The 26649-nt window shown below is 41.0% G+C and overlaps 1 protein-coding gene across 1 annotated transcript in view; it reads left to right on the plus strand.

Annotated features, from left to right (window-relative positions):
* LOC118581978 (protein sel-1 homolog 2) overlaps positions 1-26649 on the plus strand; it is a gene marked incomplete at its 3' end in the record, with an annotated part of 105966 nt that overhangs the window by 58669 nt on the left and 20648 nt on the right. The window contains exons 4-6 of the mRNA XM_036184366.1: positions 11424-11526; positions 18383-18545; positions 26503-26556. Of these exons, the coding sequence (XP_036040259.1) occupies positions 11424-11526; positions 18383-18545; positions 26503-26556 (320 nt within the window). The remainder of the gene's footprint in view (positions 1-11423; positions 11527-18382; positions 18546-26502; positions 26557-26649) is intronic.

Raw genomic sequence — 26649 nt, forward strand, 5'->3', positions numbered from 1 at the left:
GCATGTCTTTGTTTGTGAAGCTGCCCTAATAAGTGTTTATGGATAGGAAATAGATGAACATCTGTTCCTGACCCTCTCCCACCCGACACAGGAATCTGCTGATGCCAGTTCTTCAAGGAGAGACACTTTCTTGAGACCCAGGGAGAGGACTGAGAGGTTTTGCTTATTTACTTTGGGTTGTTTGTTTGTTTGTTTATTGATTGATTAATTGATTGATTGATGGTTTTGTTTTGTTTTGTTTTGTTTTGAGACAGGGATTCTCTGTGTGCTTTTGGTGCCTCTCCTGGATCTTGCTCTGTAGACCAGGCTGGCCTCAAACTCACAGAGATCCACCTGGCTTTGCCTCCTGAGTGCTGGGATTAAAGGCATGCCCCACCACTGCCCAGCCTATGCTTTTATTTTCTGAGATTATAATATCATTTCCCTCTTCTCTTTCCTCCCACCAAACCTTATCTTTCCAATTCATGGCCTCTGTTTTTTCCTTTTAACTGTTGGTGGTGGTGGTTGTAGTGGTGGTTGTGGTATGTGTGTGTATGTAGTATATAAATACAACCTGCATAGTCTGTATGATGTTACTTGTATGTATATGTTTTCAGGGCTGACCAGTGGTATTAGATAAGCAACTGGTGTGTGTTCCCTGGGGAAGACTGTTTCTCCTGCACGCAGCATACTTTAATTGCCAACAGTTCTTTCTGTAGGGTTGAGGCCTCTTGACCTTCCCCTTTTCATGTTAGCATGTCTATTGGTGGCATCCTGGTTCAGCTCATGTGTAGGCAGCATTGAGACTTCACGTTTGTTTGTTTGGGTAGGGTTTCTGGTTCCCAGGCTGGCCTACAGTTCCCTATGTAGAAAGGATGAGAGTGTGATCGTGAACTTTCCAAACTCCTGCCTCCACCTCCTGAGTGATGGCATTACAGATGAGAAGAATTACACAGAAAAATATGAAGAAATGTTTGGATCCAGGAACATGGTGGTTGTGCTAAGTTGGGGTGCCAATAAACCCCCAAATTGGGAGATCTAAGTTGTGTTTTTAAATCATACATGCCTGAGATAACCAAAGAAGCCATTTTAATCCCTGGGGTATATTAGCCTCTTTTTCTGTTCTGTGAAATCTTAAGTCTGCAGTTCTCAAACTTGCTTCATAAAGAAAAATTCTTTTAGAATAACTCAAAAAGAAGTTGCATTTCCCTGTGAGTCAGTGGGTATGTGGTGATGCCAGGAGAGGAGGATGGTCACTGGAGACGGGAGGTTGAAGGGATTTCGAGAAGTCACAGATGGATAAAACATGCTTATTCACCGGGGGGGGGGGGGGGGGGGGCAGCACATAGAACACCAGGTACCCGGACACACACCAGCACACTTGGGCAGAACACAGGCAGGTACAGACACACACAGACAGGCATACACACACAGGTAGGCTGATGAGGGCAGAGGTTCTCTGGTCTTTGACTTCAGGGCCAAATTTATATAAAATGCATACTTAAGTGACAGTCTGCCAGCAATAGTTATATGACAGATTATATACCACTGTTAAGCTTTGTATTCTGCAGATATCCAATGTTAGCCATTTTGTGACCATTTTATACCCCTTCCCACCCATGCCCATCATTAGCCACCTTGGCCAGTGCCAGATATCTATAACAGCACCAGGTTGTTTAATATAAACTGGCCCTTATCAGTTTGTGTTCCCTACAACTGTAAACAGAATAAGAACAGTACTTGGGACATCAGGAGTTAAACAAGAGGAAGCTGTGGAGGCAAGATCTCCTCTAAAGGGAAAATTTGAACTTTACAAGCTGTGAAAATAAAGCAGTAACATGGGGGTTAGACGTGATTACAGGCTCACTCTAAACCTTGTGGAATTCTGACCTTCTTCAGTCCCCATTTAAAATTCCCATGCACAGGATACAAGCTTCACAATGAGACACAGGTGTTCTAGATAAGTGCTGTTCCCCAAAGCACTCAGTCCATCAGAACAAGAAACAAAACTCAGCCTAACTAGCTTCAAAATGCTTCTGTTCTAGAGATGGAAATGATTAACATCAAAGTCTCTAGAATGTGCATACGGTTTTCCACGCTTTGAAAACAGAGCAATGACTCATTTTCAATCTTGCCAATTGTTCTTTAACTCCGAATTTCTCAAATATAACAAAGAGTAGTTGCATCCCATTACTTAAAAGCAAGATATGTTCCTGGCACAGTATCCATCATATGCTCAGAATGGGAAAAAAAAAAAAAAAAAAAAAAAAACTTGATGAATTAAATTGTGTCAAAACTTGTCTCTGTGCAGTTAGGACATGGTCTCAGAACAGAGTTCAAATTCAGAATTTTCTTTGAAGTATACTATATTATAGGTGCTATTCAAAGGTAAAAAGCCTTAGACCTCTAGAGTACATTTGAGTGATGTTTTACAGTTGAACATGATGTTCTTGCAGGCATTATCTTTAAAAAATGGTGCAATTTCCCTCAGAGTACCTTAAAACTGTGACTTCAACAGCTAATTCGTTCTTCTGAGAAAAAATTAAGTCTGAAAAAGTAATTATCCCTAGTAAATTGTTAGCAAGACAAGTCAATAGCCAGCCTGAGCCCTGGAGTGGTTGAAGCCTGCTCTGGCTCTCGTGTTCCTTCCTGCCTCCCAAGGGTTTAATCAGCATTCATTTTAGTTATCATCCTCCACTACCACGGCCTTGGTTGGAGGAGGGTAGTTTACAGCTCATCTAAAACCAATTTAGACATTCCTTTTTCTCCTTTCTGCAATCTAAAGCAGCTAGGCTAAGTTTATCATTTGCATTCTATTTTATCGACTTTTTGAATATTTGCAACAGACACTGGGAAATGCCAGACAAAGACTCCTTTAATGAAGGACATGTCCCCAGTTGCTGAGGCTACAGTCTACAGATAGCCTTCAGTAGCCAGTCCCGAATGGGGTAGTATTCCCAACCAGACAGCTGGCCCTTCCACTGGTAGCCACTGCTGACAGCCATCAGACCAGGAGTATAAAACCCTGATCATCTCACCATACTTGGGACAGTCCTAAGGCTACTCTCACTCCAGAGTACCCTGTGGGGTGCCTACAAAGTATTTTTTATCAAACCTACTTCAGGATTTTCCTCTGCCCAATCCAACTTCTCCCCAGATGAGGGTCCAAGGACACTTCACAGAGGGAGAGGTTAGGAGGGAAAGAATGACTGTGTCTTGGATCACTCACTGGCAAGACCTCTTTTCTCTTTTGATCTTGAAGATCAGCCTCAAAGACTGTCTGTCTCATGTATGTCTTGAGGGACCTAAATCAATTTTATGTGTTAGGGGAAGGATGAGAAGGAAACGCCCAACTTAAGGGAGCTTGGTCTCAGAATTCTAAATTCTCCTTCTCCTTATTAACAGGGTTAATTTCCAGCTACTAAACTGGGGAGCCAGGCTTGATTTTTGAGAGAGAGAAATAGGCAAGACTCAGACACCCAAAGGCACTTCTTAAACACGACTCTTTCACCATCTGCTTCTCAGGGAAATCAGCCCACACCTTACTTACTATCTCTCCGACTGTTTGCTGAAAGGCTTGGTCAAGTCAACACAGTTCCATGCAAATGAACTTCGTCCATTCTTGCAAAGTGGTGGCTAATTCAGTCTGAAACCCCTCCTGTTGTAAATGCCTGGAAACAATGCCCGTGGTGTTCCAAAACTTTTGTTTTTTAAAGAAGTAGTGGCTACATGAGCACAGATTGAGTCACACTGCCTAGAACTGAGCCGTCATCTACTGTGTACCAGCTGAGTGACCTTGCTCAAGCTGCCAGACGTCTTTGTGTCCACACCACCTCAGCATTAAAATGAGAATGATAGTCCTTCTCATAGTCGGTGAAAGAATTAGTAAATATAAGCACTGAGAATTGTCAATACTAACTGCTTTATAAGTAGTAATACCTGCTATTGTATATTGTTTGAATCTTATTTTATAAAACATACTTAGCTAAATTAAGGGTTTTAGGTAATAAATTACATCTCAAATCAGAATCCCTGATCTCGTTTTACTTTCATAGATGCTTGAAGAAAGGGAGTATTTTTCCCTACAGCTAACACTTCCTCCAATGCCCCTGGGGGTCTTGGTGTTTGATGACAATGAACAGGAGATAATCAAGTATAATATTGCAGTAATATTATTCTTATTCAAGTGGCATTTTTTTTTTTTTTTTTTTTTTAGTTAATCGCATCTTTATCTGCTAAACCCTGTGCTGAGTCACTTTTTTCTTGCATGGGATGTTATTTTTAGTAACAGATCATTATTCTCCCTCCTTTGACAATATTCTGTCTTCTTGGCACACATAAGGGTGAATGTGAAGAGTTTTCCTGATGTGAATCCTGAAAATCAGAGGCTGAAGTTGTTCTGTATTAAATGCAACTACAATTAATGAGGACACAGCAGTCGGTGTGAGAGAGTTTCGCTGCCGTGGGAAAGAACCTTCCGTTTTTATCTCTGTCACTTTGTGAATACACCTGACTTGTGGTCAGACTCAATGACTCCTGGCTCCTCCATCAATCCCTTTAATTCTTGATGATCCTTTGCATAATACATGATATAAATATAACTTGAGATGTGAAATAATTTATTATCCTCTTTCTGTAGGTTTTCTAGGTAACTTAAAAGAGTATTTACTTATAATCTGGATGTTAAGATTATAGAGTCTGTGGCTAAACATAAAAAAGAAGGAAAAATGTAGCAAAGGGCAGAGCAAAGTGCTTTTGGAGATGGAGCTTTGAAGGGAGACATGGGATAAAGGCATGACAGGCCAGGAGTGGGTACAGATGACTCCAGAGATAGGCACACTTAAGTGTCCCTTCAAAAGATATATATATCTTGAACATAATTAGGAAAGTTGGCAATTGATTTTTTTTTTCAGTTCTAAAGGACCTGACACCCTCTTCTGACTTCTGCAAACACTAGGCATACACATAGTACACAGTCACACATATAGGCAAAACACATATACATAAACTAAAGATAAATAAAATCTAAAACAAAAGAAAGCTAACTAAGTATAGGCCTGGTAGTGAGCCAGCAACAGCAATCCTCCATGGTGTCTGCTTCAAGTTCCTGCCCTGACTTCCTTCAATCACAGACTAAAACTTGTAAGCTGAAATTAACCTTTTCCTCCTCTGAGTTGTCAGAGTATTTTTGTCAAAACAGCAAAATGAAACTAGAACACCTATCATAAGAAAGCCTGTTTTGTTTGTTTGTTTGTTTGTTTCCATCAGGGCAGAACAGGCACCTACAGGCTGGCCAGTCAGAGAACTACAAACTCAAGGAGGCCCTTTAAATCTGTTGCTGGCAGCATATAGTGGAGAAGTATTAAAGACTAAGAGACCAAACAGAGCCATTTATCTGGTGTTTCTAGGTTCTTATTACTGTCAGGGAAGAATTAAAAATAAGACAAAGTAGAGAATGGGGGCAAGATTTTGTTTAGAGTGTCTTAGTTAGGGTTTCTATTGCTGTGAAGAGACACCATGGCCATGACAACTCTTATAAAGGAAAACATTTAATTGGGGCTGGCTTACAGCTCAGAAGTTTAGTCCACTGTCATCATGATGGGAAGCATGGCTACACACAGGCAGACATTGCTGGAGGAACCAAGAGTTGCATCTGGATGTAACATGAAGAGAGACACTAGGTCTGGCTTGAGCATTTGAAACCTCAAAGCCCTTCCCTGGTGACACACTCCCTCCAACAAAGTCATGCCTCTTAATAGTGCATTCTCATTAAAACCATCTCAGTCTACTCCCTGTCCCCCAAAGGCCTGCAGCCATATCATAAAGCAAAATGCACGCAGTCCAACTTCAAAAGTCCCCATAAGCTATAACATTCTCAACCCTATTTAAAAGTCTGAAGTTCAAAGTCTCTTCAGAAATGCATAGGCAATCTCTTAACTGTAATCTCTTATAAAATCAAAATAAAAAAGCAGATCACACACTTCCAACATATAATGGCACAGATATACTTTATCATTTCAAAAGGGAGCATAGTGAGGAAATATTGTAACAAAGCAAGACAAAAAACCAGCTGAGTACACTCCAAACTCTGCATCTCCATGACTGATAATCAAAATGCTCTTCAGATCTCCAACCTTATTCAGCTTTGTTGACTACAACATACTTCTTTCTCTTGGGTTGGTTCTATCTCATGCCAGCAGCTTTCCTAGGCCAGTATCCCATGACTCTGGCATCTCCAACATCTTGGGGTCTCCAAGGCAATCCAGGCTTTAACTTCACAGCTTCACACAATGATCTCTCTAGGCCTCCATGCCAGGACACCCCTGATGTATGTATGCCTGGCTTCAGTGGCTTTCCTTAGTCTCAGAGGGAAATTCATAACCCCTCCTTTCTATCCTTGATTCTAAAGCTCTAACAATGTGCAAAAGCTGCCAAGTTCCGACACTTACTGGAACTGGAACATGCCTATGGGGGGCATTCAAGCCACCACACAGAGTGAAGGCAACAACATCAGTGAAGCACAGGCCAGAGACACAGCTCCATGTTATAGCTGCCTATGGTAGCCTGAGCTCTTTTCAAAGACCTCTTCTCCAGAGATTCTTTTTTTTTTTTTTTTTTTTTTTTGGTTTTGGTTTTTCAAAACAGGATTTCTCTGTGAAATAGTCCTGGCTGTCCTGGAACTCACTCTATGGACCAGGCTGGCCTTGAACTCACAGAGATCTGCCTGCCTCTGCCTCCCAAGTGCTTGGAATTAAAGGATTCTTAACTTCATAGCAGAAAAGAACTTCAGCATGAACCAGTATGATGCAGAGTTAGAGTTTATTGAGAAGATATTTTAATATTGATTTAAATAAGGAAGAGAGAAGCTCAGGGAATGGAGAAGATACACCTGAGTGTGAGTGTGACCCGCTCAAGAGGGAGTCACACTCAGCGTCTTTACAATAGCCACAAGAGCATTTTTTGGTGGCATCTAAAGTTATGTCTCAAAGGATTCCTAAAGAACTTTTCCTTTTCAGTCAATGAGCTCATAATGTGGCCCCAGAAGTGCATGGGCTGGGATTACAGCTGATAAAATAAAACTCAAGATCATCAGCGTTGCACAGAAAGTTAGAATGTTTTCACTGTTAACAAAAATTAATAGTCTTGTTTGTTAGATTCCCAGAAAATGTGTCGGAAAGGAATAAGACCTCATTTGAAGGTCATATATGCTCAGACATTAGGAACAGTTCATTGCTATTTTAACATGCTTATTTGAAATATCTATATATAAAAGGAATTTTGTCTCTATATAAGCAACTGTCTTAGTTAGGGTTTCTAATGATGTGAAGAGACACCATGATCCTGTCAACTCTTACAAAGGAAAACATTTCATTAGAGTGGCTCACTTACAGTTCAGAGGCTCAGTCCATTATCATAATGGTGGGATGTGGCGGCATGCAGGCAGATATGGTGCTGGCAAAGTAGCTGAGAGTCCTACAACTTACAGGCAACTGAGCAAAGCTTGAGTGAAAAAGAGACCTCAAAGCCCACCCCCACAGAGACACACTTCCTCCAACAAGGCCACACCCACTCCAACAAAGCACACCTCCTAATAGTACCACCACTCCTATGAGATTATGGAGGACAATTACATTCAAACTACCACATTCCACTCCCTGGTCCCCATAAGCTTGTAACAATACCACAAAGCAAAACGCATTTATTCCAACTTTAAAAGTCACCATAGTCTATCATAATCTCAACAATGTTTAAAAGTACAAAGTTTCTTTTGAGATTCATGTAATCTCTTAACTGTAATTACCTGTAAAAATCAAAACCAAAAAGCAGATCACATACTTCCAACATATAATGGCACAGGTTATGTATTAGCATTCCAAAATGCAGGAAAGGGAGCATAGCAAGGAAATATTGGACCAAAGCAAGATGGAAAACCAGCTGGGGCAAACTCCAAATTCTGCATCTCCATGCTTAAAGTCAAACTACTCTTTAGATCTCCAGCTCCATTCAGCTTTGTTGACTACAACACACTTCTTTCTCTTGGGCTGGTTCTACTCCCTGTTAGCAGGTATATCAAGACTGGCATTTCTAAGATCTTGGGGTCTCCAAGGCAATCCAGGCTTCAACTTCACAGCTTCACAAAATGACTTCTCTACTAGACCTCTATTCAGGGACACCTCTGACAAATGCCTGGCCTCAGCAGCTTTCCTTAGTCTTGGGGGCAAATTCCATAGCCCTTTTCTTCTATCCTCAGCTCTAAAACCAGAACCACATGGACAAAGCTGCCAAATTCTGCTGCTTGCTGGGGCTAGAACATGGCCCCTCATTCAATTACATCTTCACCAGCTTTCTGTTTCTCATTGTTACCTTTATTGCCTAAGCTTGGCTGTCCTAAAACTTGCTCTGTAGACCAGGCTGGCCTCTAACTCAGATATCCATCAGCCTCTGCCTCTAGAGTACTGAGATGAAAGGCATACACCACCACTCCAGGCTCTAAGCTTTTCTTTAGTTCCTTTCCACAAGTTAGAAATTTAGCTGAGTGGGATCTTGACCTGAGGTTACCACTCCCTTTATTCCATTTCTTAATCTGTTTATTTCCTTGAACAAAGGATTTAGGTCCATTCCACTTCCTGGTGCTCTTTCTCTCCTCAAAGTTTGCATTTTGTAATTTATCCCACTTAGCTCATTCATTTTCATTATGAATCTTCATTAGAGTTATCACTCATAACCACAAGCCAGAGTCTATATCTATACCAGGCTGTTTTGAGATTTCTTCTGCCAATGGAATTAATCTAAATCTCTTCACTTTAGCCTCAGGCAGACTCTTCGGACAAGGGAGAAAGACAGTCACTTTAATATGTCAAGAACAATCTCTAGGCAACATACTAAAACTCTTCTCTTCTGAAAACTCTTGGGTGAGGCCCCCACAATTCATTAAATCACACTCAGTACCACTGTCTGCCAAGCTTCTACTAGAATGGCCCAGTAAGCAGCACTTAAAGCATTCTAACTGCTTTTCTACTCCACAGTCCTGAAGTCCATATTCCTTCAACCAAAAACAAGATCAGGCCTATCACAGCCATACTCCTGTCCCTGGTACCAGCTTCTTTCTTAGTTAGGGTTTCTATTGCTGTGAAAAGACACCGTGACCACAGCAACTCTTACAAAGGAAAACATTTAATTGAGGTGGCTCACTTACAGTTCAGAGGGTCAGTCCATTATCATTATGGTGGGACATGGCGGCATGTGGGCAGACATGATGTTGTCCATGCAGGCAGACATGAAGTAGTTGAGATTCGACTGGACCCCTGGAGCTTGGCCTGACGCCTGGCTGGCTGGCCGTGTATCTTTGCATCTGCTTTCATCAATTACTGGATGAAGGCTCGATGATGACAGTTAGGGTATTCACCAATCTGATTGCCGGAGTAGACCAGTTCATGTTGTTGTTTTTAAGGCAAGGTTTCTGTGTGTAGCCCTTGCTGTCCTGTAACTTGCTCTGTAGCCCAGGCTGGCCTCGAACTCAGAGAACCACCTGCCTCTGCCTCCCAAGTGCTAGGATTTAAGGTATGTGCCACCATGCCCAGCTGCTTTAATTCTTGATTCTCAGCTACAAAAAAACTTCAACCAGATTCAAGAATAAGGGTCTCTTTTCCCTTCTCATGTCCTCTTTTTTCCCCTGTCTTTCTATCCTACCTCAAAAAAAACATGTTCTCAAGAAGTGGGTATGAGTTTCTCTAGAGTCACATTAACCAGACTTTGGGTAGCTTGGCCTTATTGGCAAACTTCAGTGGTGAAGAGGATTACTGAGAAATGAAGGTATATGTGTGTTCAGGGGGAACAAGGAAGTCCCGGACTGGGTCATGATTTGCCAAGAATAAGGTTCAAACCCTCCTCCCCTTTATTGGTCTTGTATGAGAGTTTTAGATGTGTTGTTGTTACATCAGATGCATGACGGGAGCAGGCAAATTTGCAAGGCTGATGATATGGACAGAAATGTTATTATTTTGTAATAACAAAGCAAAGGACTGTGAGCAGTTGTCTTGACCCACCATGTTGATCTCATCCACTCTTTCTCACTCCCTCCCCAAGCCCACCTCTGCTTTCTTCCCATGTCTATCTAGTCTGCCTCACATCAAATTTAGAATGCCTCCTGAAATCATTTCTTTACTATGCTTTCCCAAGTTTGGAAACCTTCAAATCATAGGAACAAAATTAAAGCATCAAGAAGATAACTTTATCTGGAAATTGAATCCTGATATAGTCATGAAAATATGTATTTCAACACATTTGGGAAGGCAAAAAAATTACTAATAAAAGTAACAGCCCTGGAGAGAAATTTTTTCATGGTAAATCATTCCTTATAGTCTATCTTCCAGAATGTATGCCCATGCTTTGAAAGAAAGCATGCTAATATCAATAATTGCTATTCTATGCACAGATAAGTCAGATTTTTTTTCCTCTATGACTTTTCCCTTTTAATCATGAGTATAGATAACATATAACTCAAAGCAGAAATTAGATGCTAAAATGTCTGGTGTTTCTGAACTGATTGAATAACTTGAAGCTTTCAAAATAATTTAAAATTCACTTTTTGGTTATTTTTTTTTCTACTTTTTAAAATAGACATCTCTTGTTATCTTGTCTGGGAGAAAAAAAAAAGAGCCACTTAAAGTTCTTTGTGCTCCTGATAATGAGGCTTCAAATCCCAAATGCCTTTCCTTGGAAAGGGCTTCAGGCTCTATTTTTCTAATCAGGCTTCACTGTGTATTGTAATGGACTTGGAGACAAAGGAAGAGAGAGCAGAGGGAGAGAGAAAGGGAGAGAGTTGAAGGGTGGGGAAATAGGAGTCTGCACAGTTAGCTTCCTTATCAATAAACCAAGTAATAGTGTTTTTTTTTAATTAGTGTTGCATAAATGTTAGAAAAACATTATTTCTTTATTTTTCTTAAGTCTCATGAGGAAGGTTTTAAGGAATGGCAGAAGTCTTACACAAAGAAAAATTTGCAAGACAATTGCCTCTTCAGCTCCTGTGCCCATTCTGGTCCTCCAGGAGACACCTGGCCCATGTCCTTGTAGAATCTCAGGACTCTAAGCATATGGACCCAGTGCACAGACAAGGGAGGCATTGACAGCCAGGACTAAGAACACAGCACCTCGAATCCTACCTCTGTCTAGGGTGAACCAGGAGACCTCTCACCTTCTGCCTGCAGAAGCCCACATCCTTTCCTTAGGCTGAGAACACCTCTCCTTCCATTGGAAACATCTCTTTCCTCTACTGCCCAGGCCCCTGAGCTAGGGATAATACCAAATGATCTACTTGAAATGCAAATACTGGACAAAAGAGTCGCAGAACTCAAAACAAAATGCTAGCACAGAGTCAGCACATTGCTTCTCAAAATTTAAAAGTAGAAATAATATTGGGTTTTATTCCTTTTTTCCCCATATAGTCAAAAAGCAAGCCAAGAAAAGTATCCCAGATAAAGGCGATGAATTATTTAAGATGGGCAACAAGATGCTCCAGGAGTCTAAAAGCCAAAAACAGAAAACAGAGTAAGTGTCTAGTTCCTGTAGCCAAGTTAAATTTCCAGGTTGAAAAAAAATAACTAGACAATCAGAAAATCTAGTTTATTACTAAAACCTTATGGAATAATAAATAAGTTTAATTTGTTCATCAGCATTTGATTTTAAAGGAGTTCAATGATTATTTAAGGATTCCCAAATTGATCCCTTTAACAAGCAAGAGGGTTGTATTGAGATTGGGATTCCTTTCCATGAAGCAAAATACAGACTTAAGTGACTCATAGGCAAATTCAGCAAAAGTACTTTTTTACTCTAATTGTAAGAAATTTCAAATGAAATAAAATGGTTTGTGTTTTAGCATGCTTTATTCTAACTGAGTATTTGTATAGACCTATGGCTTTCAAAGCACTTTTTTTTTTTTCTGAGAGAGGGTTTCTCTGTGTAAGAGTCCTAGCTGTCCTGGAACTCACTCTGTAGCCCAGGCTGGCCTCAAACTCACAGAGATCCAACTGCCTCTGCCTTCCAAGTGCTGGGATTAAAGGTGTGCAACACCACCGCCCTCAAAGCACTTTAATACATATGATACTGTTTTGTTCGCAGATGAGTTTGGCAAGGTAAGTGTTACTTCATTTTTCCCCTTCAAGCCCTGGGACTGAGGCTAGGGAGACAACCATCGGTGGAATACCTGCCACCTGAGCACAAGAACCCAAGTTTGAATCCGAATCACCTGTGTAAAAGCCAAGCATGGTGACCCACACCCATCACCCTAGCACTGGGGTTGGGGACAAGCAGATCCCCAAGGTCCCTGGCTTTCAGTCTAGTTAAGTGATTCTAAGAGCTCAGCAAGAGACCTTGTGTCAAAAAGTAATATGGAGGGTAACAAAGGAAGACTCCCAATGTCAGCATCTGACCTCAACATGCACACACACACACACACACACACACACACACACACACACACACGTATGTTTGTCTATATGTACAACACTACACACACATGCACATACACACAATTTAAAAAAGAACAAACAAACAAATGCTGGGCTGGGTTTCTCAGCCTGCAGCATGAGAGTGCCAAGAGATAAGTAGACCACTAGTCAAGTCCCTGTCAAGTCTGATAGTTCAAAAACACTCCTAGAAGGTCCCAAGTAATGGTTCCACTTCACATTGAAGGGATCTTTCCACTTGGGTATAGACAACAGGGGAAAATGCGTCCTGGGAGCAAATCTCCCACCAGCACAGGAGCTTTTACATCAGACTATTCTTGCCCAGGCTATCCTGATCCCAATCCTTGCCCAAAAGTCACAGAAGACCAGCTTGTTTTTTCAGCAGCAGAAGGGCATCTATGAGTTGTTCCTGACCCTTCTGAGCACTGGGAAACTGTAGTGGATAGCCATCCCAGCATTAGCCTGGAAGTTCCAACCCCCATTGAGGCTTCGGTAATGGTAACGCCCACAAGGCGGGGCAGAGGAGGAAGTGGAAGACCCAGGATCGAGAGGAGGTCTCTCTCTTGGTGCTGGGAAGCTGGACGCAGGAGGTAGACCGAGCAGAGTTCTCCAGAGAACACCACCGGACTGTGTGATACCTTTGCCAGACCCTACAACCTATCCCTTCATTTGTAAGTTACCCCACAAAATAAACCTCCCTTTTAACTACGTGGAGTGGCCTTAATAATTTCACCAATATCTGGCACCCAAGGTGGGGCACGAACCCACGACCCTGAGATTAAGAGTCTCATGCTCTACCGATTTATGAGTAAGCCATAACAGAAGTTGGGCAGTGGTGGTGCACGCCTTTAATCCCAGCACTTGGGAGGCAGAGCTAGCCGGATCTCTGAGTTCAAGGCCACTTTAGAAACAGCTAAGCATGGTGACCCACACCTTTAATTCCAGAAACCCAACCTTTAATCCCAGGCAGTGACAGCAGAAAGAGAAAGATATATAAGGCGTGAAGACCAGAAACAAGAAAAATTGGAGTAAAGCATGTAGTTAGTTAAGCATTTGGTTGGTTAAGCATTCAGGTTTTCGAGCACAGTTCAGCTGAGAGCCATTGGGATGAGGATTCAGAAGCTTGCAGTCTGAGGAAACAAGACCAGCTGAGGAACTGGTGAGGTGAGATAACTGTGGCTTGTTCTGCTTCTCTGATCTTCCAGCATTCACCCCAATAACTGGCCTCAGGTTTGTTTTTATTAACAAGTACCTTTAAGATTCATACTACAGGAAACCGAAAACCAGAGTTGCTCCCAAGCAAGACATCCAGGGGTTTACGGGAATGCTAAGCAAAAGTTCTTGTACTGTTAGGATAATGCATCCTGTCCTTAAGTCAAGCACGCCTGTATTCTGCATCGTATCTAAGATACAGAAAAGTGGAGAGAAGAATTACTGTGTACACCACCAGAGAAAGGGGAATCATTTCATTTCTCCAGCCCACCTCCTTGTTTTGTCACTTCCCAGGATAAGGATGACGTAGCTTGAAATGGCACTAAGCCTTTCGGCTTGTCCACATCTGCATTCTGCATGCATTATTCCCAGGGTTGGTCCTTCACCAAGAACTGCTCCCCAACAGAAAGAAGGGATGAAGATAAGCTGCTCTCCTCAGCAAGTGACTGGTGAGCCCTGGAGAAGCGTTCAGACCTTCCTTCCCTAGCTTCAGTAGCCAGCCCCAGAACCTTTACAGATGATGCCAGTTGCTCACTTTATTGTGTCTGTCCACGTGACCCAGATTCTCCTCATTGTTTTTCCTCTTGGGAACTGCAACCCAGCTCTTACTCTTTCCTAGTCAGAAGCAACTTCTCTGGTCCTGGGTTCTGCTTCTGGTATCTCTTTTATGACTTCAGACTTTCCTAATAAGAAAGCCATCATGCCAGCCCTGTTCATGGGATTAAAGACATCTACAAAGAATTGTTTCATAGCCTGCTGCTGCCTCTAGACTGTCAGGCACGGAATGCCCCATATCAGGTTCCTCGTCCCTGCTTTTTGCCAGTACCCTTTTCAGTCCAGTAGGCTGTAGGTTTTTGTAGCAGCAGGTGACAGAAGTCTCCAGGGACTCTGTTTCCCAATTGTCAGGCTCTCTTCCTAGTACCTATTTTTGGTCCTAGACATTTGTCTTTATCAACTATATTAGTTATTTTTCTCATCGATGTGACAAAGCAAAAGCAATTTAAGGAAGAAGGGTGTATTTGGGGTCATAGGTCAAGGGTACAATCCATCCTCGCAAAGAAGTGATGGAACAGGACTGTGAGGTGCCTGGTCCCCAATCAGGAACCAGAATGCTGATGATCAGTTGTCTTCCCACTTTTATTCAGTACAGGAGCACAACCCATGTGATGGCTCCACCCATACTCAAGGTGGGTCTTTAGTCCTCAATTAAATCTTTCTGGAAACACCCTCAAAGACACACCCAGAGGTGTTTCCTTCACATCAGTTTGACAAGACTGTCACATAGCCTCCTCTTGTCAGTTGTCTCCCAAACACACCCTTTTAAAGAATGACATCCCATCCCTGCTCCCTAAAGTCTTGTGTTTATCTCATAATGAAAAAATGCATTTAGTCCCTCACTAAAAGCCTTCAAAGTTATTAACTGCTCAAAAATCCAAACTCCAAAGTCTCTTCTGAAACTCAACAGAAAACTCCTCAAATGCCTTTAATCCCAGCACTCGGGAGCCAGAGCCAGGCGGATCTCTGAGTTTGAGGCCAGCCTGGGCTACAGAGTGAGTTCCAGGAAAAGCACCAAAACTACACAGAGAAACCCTGTCTTGAAAAACAAAAACAAAAACAAAAAGAAAGAAAGAAAACTCCTAACTATGAGTCCCTGTAAAATAAAAAAAGAAAATCACACTGTATGGTCATAATATACAATGGCATGATGTAAATACTTCATTCCAAAAGGGAGAAATGGGGGCATACCAAGAAAAGATCAGATCAAAGCAAGACTGAAGGCCAACAGGGCAGACCACTATGGCTAGCACTTGGGGCTTGGGATTGAGTATGGTGAGTTCTAGTGGTACTGGGCAGTTCTGCCTTTCCAGCTTTGCCGCCTGCAGCAGACGTGGTGTCTTTTGGCTGTACTTCATGCCTGCAGTGTTCCTCAGTGGACATTCGACATTCATGGCATCTCCAAGATCCTAGGGTCTCCACTACAATATAGGCTTTATCTGCCCAGCTCCATGCCTTAACAGCTTAGCTTTTTTATAGGGAATCTGACCTTACAACATATCGCCTAGCCTCCATCCCTAGCCTTAGCAAAGACCTCTGTGATTCCTTCACTCTTTCATCTTTTATGCCTGCAAAGCCAGTGTTCCATGAACAACACTGCCAAGTTCTGCTGCTGGTTAGAAATACAGGTTGGTCCTCTCAGACACAGTGAAGGTGGCCTCTGTGCTGCCCCAGGGGAAACACTTCCGTAGGCGGTGATTTTCTAGCAAGGAATCTCTTCAGTGACATTCTCAGTTCAAGCTCTCTCCTTCCATTTATTGATCAAAATTTGTATTTCTTCTTTATTTATTTTGTGGGTCATAGCACTTGGGTAGAGGTCAGTTCTCTCTTTCTACCATGAGGGTCTTGTGGATTGAACTCAGGTCATCAGGTTTAATGCTAAGCACTCACCTGTTATCTGGCCCAGGCTTCCTCTTTCCAAATGAATTTTTACTTCCACAAATTAGATCCTTTAGTGAGTGGCAACTTGCCCTTGGGGACCTTTTTATTATCCCAATGAAGAGTGTGAGATTTCTCTCTAACAATACTAATCTCTTTAATACTTTCAGAGGCTTCGCCCAAGCTGTCTTTGTTCACAGTTCTTTTGCTCCCAATCCTTTCCTTACCAAGTTCCTTGCTTTTCATATTTTTCTGCTTTCTCTCTCATTGTTCATCTAAATAAGAGAACTTAGATAATAGCCTAAATGTGATCCTGACACAAAATTCCATCAACCAAACAAACTAGTTTATTATTTTTTAGTTCAGTGTCACCCAAGTTAAAAACACAGGCAAACTGAAGCCAAAATACATAACATGAATGCTCTCTTATAGAGAGAGAGTGAACTCAGCGTTCTGGTCTTCCACACTCCCACCAGAATGGCTCAGTAAGCTCTGTTTATAGCATCCTAAGGCTTCTCTAGCACATATTTCTCAGCTCTTCCACATTCCTCCCACAGACAAGTTCTAAAAGACCATCAGCCGCATAGTCAGGTTTGCCATATCAATGGCCTCATACATTGGTACACATTTTCTGAACTGGTTACTTTTTTCATTGCTTTGACAAAATGTCTGACAAAGCAACTTAAAGAAGGCTTTGCGTGGGGTCACAGCTTGAGGTCACACCATGGCAGGAAAATCACACCCCAGGACCACAGACAACTGGCCACATGGTCAGGAAACTACGAGATGAAGGCTGATGTCTAGCCTGCTTTCTCCTCTTTATTTAGTCCATAACCCTAGCCTGTGGGATGGTACCACTCAGATTCAGGATGGGGCTTCACCCCTTAGTTAAACCTTTCAGAAAACACTCTCTTGGAGACACCCAGAGATATGTTTCCATGGTGATTCGAAAGCTAGTCAAGTTGAAAATCAAGACTAAGTCATCACATTGACCTTTGAGACCTTTTCCCCAGTTCTTTGCTTTCCAGAATCTTAGCTTCCTTTGACTATGATTTCTTTCTTGACATTCTGGCTTCCAGTTTGTTCCACTGGAGTACAGACCCTCTATTTTGACAGCCAGAAATCCAGTGCCTAACTGAATATCTCTCTGCCTGAGGGTCTTTTTCCTTAGCTTATACTACTCTAGCCAGCTAGCAACTTTAGCATCAGTATAGATAGGTTGTGCACAAAATTAACTCTCTTAGTTGTTTTGAATTGGAATCAAAGACTGGTGTGTGTGTGTGTGTGTGTGTGTGTGTGTGTGTTCCTATATTCGAACCAAGATTAAATTATGGGTAATACTTTTTGATCTTGTACTACCAAAAAAAATGTTATAAAAGTAAGAACAAATCCCCAAAACATTTTCTGTCTCTGACCTGTGTTTGGGCTTTGTTATGCCTTCTGTCACTGTGTGCAATACAGATCAGATGACAATGCAGTGTAAGGCAATCTTACAATGTCTGTATTTTAACCATTAAAATTTCACACCATTCACCACCCAATTACAGAACAATTATTACACTATAAAATTTTAATCAATGGGATCATCTTAACAGTACTAGCTAAATAAGGCCCTATGCCACATGGTCATCTCACAGCAGCCTTGAGTAGGTGCTACAACTATCCCAGTGTTATGGCTGAAGAAAGAATGGAGAAGTTAGACTAAAGCTTTCCAACTAGCAATTGGTGGAGCCAGGACTTGAACCTGGCACTTAGATGCTAAAGCCCCACCCATTAAAGTTTGTTTGGTTTGTTATTTTTCTAAACAGTCTGGCTCTTCTGTGTTGAAGAACTAGTTCTACTTTTGAAGATTATTTTAGACTATAAATTTATCAACATTCTTGTGATACAGACTTCCTAGATGTGACATTTCAATTATGATAATTCTTACATTTTTTGCAATTTATTTTATAAAACAAATGCTTATTAATAATGGAAGTGACCATAGAAGAGCTCACTGCTTTAGAATAAGTCTTTAATTTTTCACTTTAGTTGGTATATAGGCTTGACACATGGTATAAATTATATAAATATCCAATTTTTGGTGGCTTCATAATTTGTCATACAGCTTTGAAATGTAAATCTTTGATTGACATAGAATGAAATATTGGTCTAGAGGTATAACGGATTTCAGCAAAGCTGCATCATTACTAATAGCGACAACCGCGGTTTACCTGCTAGAAAGACATACAAAGGAGGGAGCAGAAATCTTCACTTTTGCTAATTGACTCCTGGACTTTACATTCTCAAAACAGAGCCTACATACTCTTTGCCAGAGCAGCTGACATGGGAAATTTGAAAGCTATGGAAAAAATGGCTGATGCTTTGCTATTTGGAAGTTTCGGCACTCAAAATATAACAGCAGCTATCCAGTTCTATGAGTCCTTGGCTAAAGAAGGATCATACAAAGCCCAAAACGTGAGTTTTGGAAGACAATGAAATTTTTTTCAATAGCTACATCTTCAATTAACAGAAACATATGAAAGGAGAGAAGAAATAATACCCCCACACTCTGCAAGGACCCAGACCTATGGCCACTCAGAACACACTGAAATGGCGTCCAGGCAGGAGTACAGCAGGAACTTGGGATAAGCTGTTCTGGTTCATAGGAACAGAGCAGAGCTGATCTCTAATCTACCTTCCCATCTATCCATGTGTATATTTTGACACAAGACCTCTGAATCCAAACATTGTTAAAATATATATAGAATGTGTTCATCTTTGAAAGAAATATGGAACAAAATCTTAAGGTAATGCTTGCCTGACTTTTAATTTCAAATCTTTTATAAGCTAAGTGCATTTTTTTTCTATTTTAATAAATGTGTTTTACTTTATTCCAATAATAAAATAACCATTTCATAAAAAATCAGAAAACCTGGGGCTGGGGACGTGGCTCAGTTGGTAGTGTGCTTTCCTGGCACAAATGAAGCCTTGAGTTTGAGCTGCAGCATTGTATAAAACAGGGCTTGGTGGTACATACTACAATCCCAGCACTCAGGAGGTCGAGGCAGGAGAATGAGAGTTTAAGGTCATTCTTGGCTGCATAGCAAGAGAGAGGTAGGAGGTAGAGAGAGAATAGAGACAAAGACCTTCAGGAGTCAATCCCCTGGCTCAGCTGTTATGAGGACCGCACGTATTTTCACTCGCCCACTCGCTCTATGCGGCTCTCTTTTTACACCGCCCTCATCACATGCAACCGCACACATCATTTTGTCTCAGCTCCTTAATATAAAGTGAAGGCATGCTTTTATGTTGCTATAGTGTTTTATGAAAAGGTTTTTGTCTGACGTACAAACAAAATTCACACCATTAGCCGAAAACCAAAAATATAAGAATTCAGAACATACGAAGACGAAAGTAAGGTCACCTAAAAGGTGTACACTAGAGACCTTTCTTGTTACTATCCAATGCAGTACAGGAAATAGGCATGAAGTTGGATTCAGTTTGAATGCACCATTATGCTTGCTTAGTGAATAAGCTATTTATTGAATAAAAACCCTTTCCCCTTCTTGTGCATGGGAATTTGACCTTTGGTTCACACTCCAATTCTGTTTCCCAGGTAACGTGATAAGAATAAAATTTGAACTGTGTCTTTACCTAGCATGCGTTATGATGGAAATAGCCTCTGACTGGCAAACTGCCTTTGGAGGGGGAGACACTAAAATGAACTATTGAGCCTGATGATGGTAAACCTTTCAATGAGAACCCCGCGTCTGTACTTGTGAAGTTATTATGTGGGGATGAAGCATTTACACCAAGATGGTTTTCACACCCTCTCCATATAGGTCTCCTCTCCTTGCATCTGAGTCACCTTCTGAGGCATCTGAGATGGCAGCTTCTAGAAGATTGTATACACTGCTAAGGAAGACTTCACACTTACCCACTGGCATACTGTGGTTCATTTGCCCCAATCTTTCCAGAATATTGCTGGTGGCAAGTGAGGTCCATGGGGTTTCTGTGGAACTGTATGCTTAGTTGAGCCAGAAGAAGTTGAACCAAATACCCAGGACAGACAGGGCAATTTCTCTAAATCTGCATCTATAAAATTAAGATAATTACAAAACATTGCACACTGCAACTTGTTCAATAGTATATTTCTGACATTTAGCAAAGTGTCTGAGACAAAAAAAAAATGTAAAGTTGAATGAATTATAGTCATGAATGGCTTCATGGAGTTATTGTGGGGCATTCAATTCCATGCCTGGAACATCATGGCCATTCATTATAAAAGAAGAGAGAAGTGGGTAGCTAGGGAGGGTTAGTGACTGCTAATAGGCACAGTTTCAGTTAGGCAGAGGGAAGCTATAAAAATTATTGTCCTCATTATTATACTTCTAGAACTGTTATACTAGATAGTTTTTAAAATGAGACCACATACATTTGCTGCTCCATAGCCAGCTCTTTATTCACTTAATACCATGGATATCTTTCTAGGTAAATACATACAGATCAATGTCATTATTTAAAGATCCCATGATCTTCATTTATGTTGGTGGATTCTGTGTTTAACTCCGTGGAATTCTTGCAATTATATATAAAAAGAACACAGTGGACACATCTGTGAATATTAATAAAATACAAGAATTGTTAAATCTCAGAGTTTGGTTAACCAAAATACAAGCTTTGGATGACCCTACCATTTACATCACCTAATTCCTTTCCTTATTTCCAATGCACATACAAATTAAGTCAACCAGACTACACTCTCATCAAATAGTTTGCCATTGGCTTTAAAGTTAATCAGAAAATAATTTTCTAGGGAAAACCTAGTAGCTCTAAACTACAACTGCTGACCATGAATTGCCATGATCATCTTTTTATAGAGAAGAAGACACTGATGGGAAACTCTAGGACACACAGACATAGGCTGCAAGGTACCACAGTGAGGTAGCACAGCAGGAGTTCCCAGACCATGTTCGATCATATGTGGCCTTGGGTTCTGCATCCTAATAGCTTTTCCATCTTGTGTTCATGTTTGGTATCCCTAAAGAAGTTATGTCTTGAAATCTCCATTTTCTCAAACCTAAAAAGGAGCTTGGTAATAATGTGTGCACTTCATAAAGCTGCTGGAAGAAGTAAATAATACCTTCAAGATTTCTTAGCAAATGTTAAAGGGCATTAATGCATACTGGTGTGTGACAATGTTCACCTCAACAGCTCTGTCTTTTAGGTCAGCCAGTCCTTGTTTTATCCATGGGTTCCAACACTGCCCAAACCCTGGCATGTGTCCTTTCTGAGTCTCAGTTTCCTCAGATGTAAAAGTGAGGTTATCTGTCCAGTATGTGTGTGTTTGGTCTCAAGGAAGACCAGAAGAGAGAATGTGCGTGTGAGCAAACTTAACCAACAGAGGTTGACATTGACCTGATATGCAAATTCCAGTCATGCTGTTGAAATGTGACATGTTATACTATTGCTTGGTAAAAGTCCTCTAGCAAAGCCCACTTACCCCTTCTCTGACATCCTGGGACTCCTTTAATCTCAGGTTGACCCCTTATGGGTTATGAAACAGATCATTTGTATACAGATGAGTAGGAAGTCTCCAGGATTGCAGCTGAATTGAGGCTGAACTAAAGCTATCTATCATGGTTACCTCTAGCAACTTCTCTAGGAATCGATTTACTCATTCATTCATTCATTCATTGATTTATTGTACAAAGAACAGCCAGTTGAAGAGATTTTGTGCCACAGACCATCCTGATAACAGCTCTCTAATAGGGCTGGCCAGGAGCATCATTGTTGGCCTGCTGTTTGAGCTAGCCTAATCTAGGAACACTCTATAGATTGTCAGAAATGTTTCTGGGAACTGGGAGGACAGAAATGAACCTAAAGAACCTGGAAATGTGACCAAATAATAATATTCTTATATATAATACATGTGATATTATATATACTGTGTATATATTATATATAGAGTATATAATCTCTCTCTAGTGTGTGTATCTGTGTGTCTGTGTGAGTGTGTACAAAAAGAGAATATATAATCTCTGTGTGTGTGTGTGTGTGTGTGTGTGTGTGTGTGTCTGTCTGTCTGTCTGTCTGTCTGTCTGTGTACAGAGAGAGAGTAGTCTCCATGAAAATAACTCATCAGGGAAAGTTGCCTGTCTGTAGCCCGAACCCTGAGTTTGATCAGTGAAAGGACATGACTGTCTACCAGGAGTGGTCTTTTAAACACCTAAAACACATGCTTATTGTCACACACACACACACACACACACACACACACACACACATACAAATGTAAATTTTTTAAGTCATTGGACTTAAATGTACACACTTCTTTAACTATACAATTCAAAACAGTTTTACCACAGATTATATGAAAATCCTTTCTATCATAACTACCACAGATGTATAAAAGAGAAAGATGTGAGTGATGTTTTACTGTGTTCTGTGATTTTAAAATAATTGTATCTCAATGGCAACGGCTCCACATGTTCTTTCTTTATTTCAAATTTGAAGGTTGAAGGGTTTCCTGGAAAGACTGCAGTCATTAGCACCATGCCATGGCTGAAAACATCATCTCTAGTATCAATCTAATAATCACTGATGATTCCAGGCTCCTGTTGGGTGCTTTTGATGTTAATGGCCTTGTATTAAGAGTATCTGACTTACTCATTAGAACTGATTCACACTTTGCTTTCACATGTAGTTTGAGCCAAAAGTAATGATCACAAATGCTTTCTAGCTTCGTATGGTAATTAGAGGGAAATTGCTTAATCTTCCTCCTCCTTTAATAATTTCTTAGAAAAAGCAAACAGAGAGATGTTTGATTCTTAAATTGTTCCTGCAGACCCCGAGTGATTTACTTTAAAATATGGTAAAATATCCATAACGCTAAAGCCTTCACAGTAAATCCCAGGCATTTACCCGTGTAGAATGCCATAAGCAAACCGGCGGAATTCGAGTCTTAGGAGAAGCCAGCATGCAGAATCTGACCTTCAAAACTGCTAGAGAGTCACAGATGTCACCACTCTTCTCTCAGCTCACGAAATGTTTCTTTCCTGGGTTAAGATTTAATCATTTTATGATCTATCTAGTTTTATCTTATCCTTATCCCAAAAAGAAAAGACAAACACCACTAAAAGTGGATGGTGATGAAGTTGTTAGGTGGCAATGGCCACCCAAGCATAAAAGAAAGGGCAGTCCTCATCACAGTCCACTCAGTGACAGCCCTTAAGGCCTTTCAGCTTCCTCCATTGTCCTGGAATGCTGTAAGCAGCATAAAAATAATTAAAACGGGTTGAATGCAGAGCCTGTCATTCATTGTCATTAGTCCGCTAAAGAGGGAGGAAGCATGACCCTGGTTTGATTACACAAGGGTGATACCATCATGATCCAGTCCTTTCATTTCAGTGAGCTTTGTATAGAGAACTGTCTCTTCCCCATTGCAAAGTAGAAATTTAATACCAGCTTTACTTCAAAACTTCACCAGTTTATCCAGTTTTCCTGAAGGACAGACTAATATGTTTGCTGAGCTCGGCCCAAAATGATGTACTCCGTAGAGAGTCTTCAAATATAAGCCCAAATGATACCTTCTCTTTAGAGGTCGGTATGTTTGTTTACTGTCAAAGTTTCTGCATAATTGAACCAGATTCCAAACTGAGCAGAAGCTTGAATTGCCAGGAGTTGCAGGAAAATTTTTAAATCTAAAAGTGGCTAGTGGCATCTTTTAAAAGAGCTAATTTAGCCATTTCAAGTACACATTCCAAGGTGCAGAGGAGTCCCAGGGCTTTCCATTTGCAATGAGTGTGCAAGGTGCAGCTTCTTTAAGAGGAGGCTGAGAAGAATGTGAAGATTTTTCAGAGTAGAGCCTTTGATCAGTGTGCAGAGTATGTAAAGAACAGAAGTTACACTAATGTATTAGGAAGGGAAAACATAACTCCTAGAGTCCAATTTCCTAATCACAAAAGCAACACAGGACTCGGGTTATGGCTCAGTTCAGAAAGTGCTTGCTCCGTAAAGATGAGGATCTGGGTTCTAAGCTCAGAACCCCTTTAAAGCTGGGGGGATGACATGAACTTCTAATTCCTACACTAGGGAGGTAAAGACAGACAGGAGAGCCCTATAGCTTGCTGGCCAGCCACACCAGTGTAACTTGACCTATCGAGTTCCGGGCCAGTTAAAGGGGCCTGCCTCAACAAAATAAACAAAAAGAAGTGGATGATACCTGAGGAACTCCTGAGATTTTACTCTAGCCTACACACACACACACACACACACACACACACACACACACACACACACACAAATAAATGAAAAGTAACAGGGTTCTTTATCCTTGAAAGTATAATACAATTACTCATTTCCTGGGGTAATTGAATTATTGAAGCTCGATGAACATACTTGACATTTGACAGCATCCTTATAAACTCTGTGACATATAAATACAAGCTTGGTAATGGTAGATGGGGGTGATGATGATGGCAGATGAAGACGAGACAGGAAGAGATAAGCCTGGAGACTATGGAAGTGGACCAAAAAGAACTGAGAAGGGTTGATAGACAGCTGCTGGAAGAAATGAATCTCAAAGAGCCAAGAAGGAATTGAAAATATCACAAGTTGAAATGCACTTAGCCCATGTCACCTTCCAAACACTATAACTTACCAACACATACATCACAGAGTGGTCCACCCTTGTGATCACATCAGACCAGGAACTGCAGCTTGCTGCTTCTGCCCTACATCCTAGGAGTATAGTACGCCATGCCACTAGCCCAGGAAATAACAAACTCCAGATTTGAAACGCAGTTTCTATAGAGCACATATTGCTTTCACACCATCACAAATGTGGGAAATCATAGGTCAAACCATCTGGGAGCTGCCTATGTGGGCTTTGAATCCCATTTTTCGCTTGGTGTGTCACACTGATGTACTGATTTAACTTGTTTCTGTGGTTTCTATAAAAGCTTTTTGGATGGCATACTGTGTTGGATACAGGCAGGGGCTTCCAATACTTCCATCTTGCTCTGTGATCAGGCTTTCACTCTTTATTCAGTATATTTTTATTTAAGTATTTTTTTATGTCAATTATATTTTTATTTAAAATATGAATAAAAATACTTAAATTAGGGATGAGGAAATAGCTCAGTAGTAGAGCATTGCCCTGCACATATGCGGTCCTGGGCTCAATCACCACATCACAAAAAGTAAAAAGGAGAGAAAGCTCATATCTGTGGGAACCCACAGAGGCTTACTAGTAAGACCATACTCAAAGTCAGAGAATCTGAGCTTGCTTTACCCAGCAAGGCTGCATAATGGGATGATTTGGCCACAGGTGTGGTTATCAGGTGTTTTGAAGGATCTACAATTTGGCTATATGTTGTGCTTTGATCTTGAATTGGGGCGGTCTTTGTCTTAACTCTTGGAATTGTATAAAAAAGCCCTTTGGAATAAACCTCAAGGCCACAGGATTATTGACCCAGAGCCTTCCCAAGCTACCCTATGTCTCTGTCTTTTTTTTATTACCTGTTTCTATCTATCTATCATTTCCTCATTCTTCTTTCCTCTCCAGAACTCTTGGACAGGTCAGAGCTGGACTCTGGCAGACTCCAACACATATCAAAGGAAAATTTTATTTACAACAAAGGAAAACATACATCAACCACAAGTTTATAATATTTTCTAGTTTGCTTGCTTTTGTTTTGTTTTTTTGAGACAAGGTCTTTCTATGTGTCCTAGGATAGCCTAGATGCCATGATCCTCCTTCTTTGGCCTCCTGGGATTACAGATGTGTACCACCATGCCTGACTTTAATATTCTATTATTATATCTTATTCTAAAGTACAACAAGAATGATCAAAGATTCACATATTATATAATCCTCCCAATAAAAGCACTTTTGTATTATAAATAACACTATAAATTATTATAAAAAAAAATGTGTGTAGCCAGGTGGTGGTGGTGGTGGTGGCGGTGGCAGTGGCAGCGCCGCACACCTTTAAACCCAGCACTTGGGAGGCAGAGCCAGGTGGATCTCTGTGAGTTCAAAGCCAGCCTGGTCTACAGAGTGAGTTCCAGGAAAGGCGCAAAGCTACACAGAGAGACCCTGTCTCAGAAAAAACCAGCATATATGATATCCATAATCAATATAGACAAAAAATTATGGAGTTAGATGGTTAAGAGCACTTGTTGCTCTTGCAGTGAACCAGGATTTGATTCCCAGAACCCACATGGTGGTTCCCAGCCATCTATAACTCCAGCCCCAGGGAATCCAATGCCCCCCCTTTTGACCTCTGAGGACATTAGGTGCACACGTGGTGCACAGAGATACATGCAGGTGAAGCACTCACACACATAAACAAATCTAAAAAATAAATATGTAGACAAAAATGATGAAACAAATTGACTCCGTCTTGTGTTTTCTTATGCCCTGTAGGCACTAGGATTTTTATCTTCTTATGGAATAGGAATGGAATATGATCAAGCCAAGGTAAAGTCAACCCTATTTTTTTCTGGAACAAAATTTACTTATTTAAAAGGAACACTGAGTAGAATTTATTCTTAGAGAGGCTCATTCTACTGT

Source organism: Onychomys torridus, chromosome 4 (assembly GCF_903995425.1).
Source record: "Onychomys torridus chromosome 4, mOncTor1.1, whole genome shotgun sequence".
NCBI classification, from domain to species: Eukaryota; Metazoa; Chordata; class Mammalia; order Rodentia; family Cricetidae; genus Onychomys; species Onychomys torridus.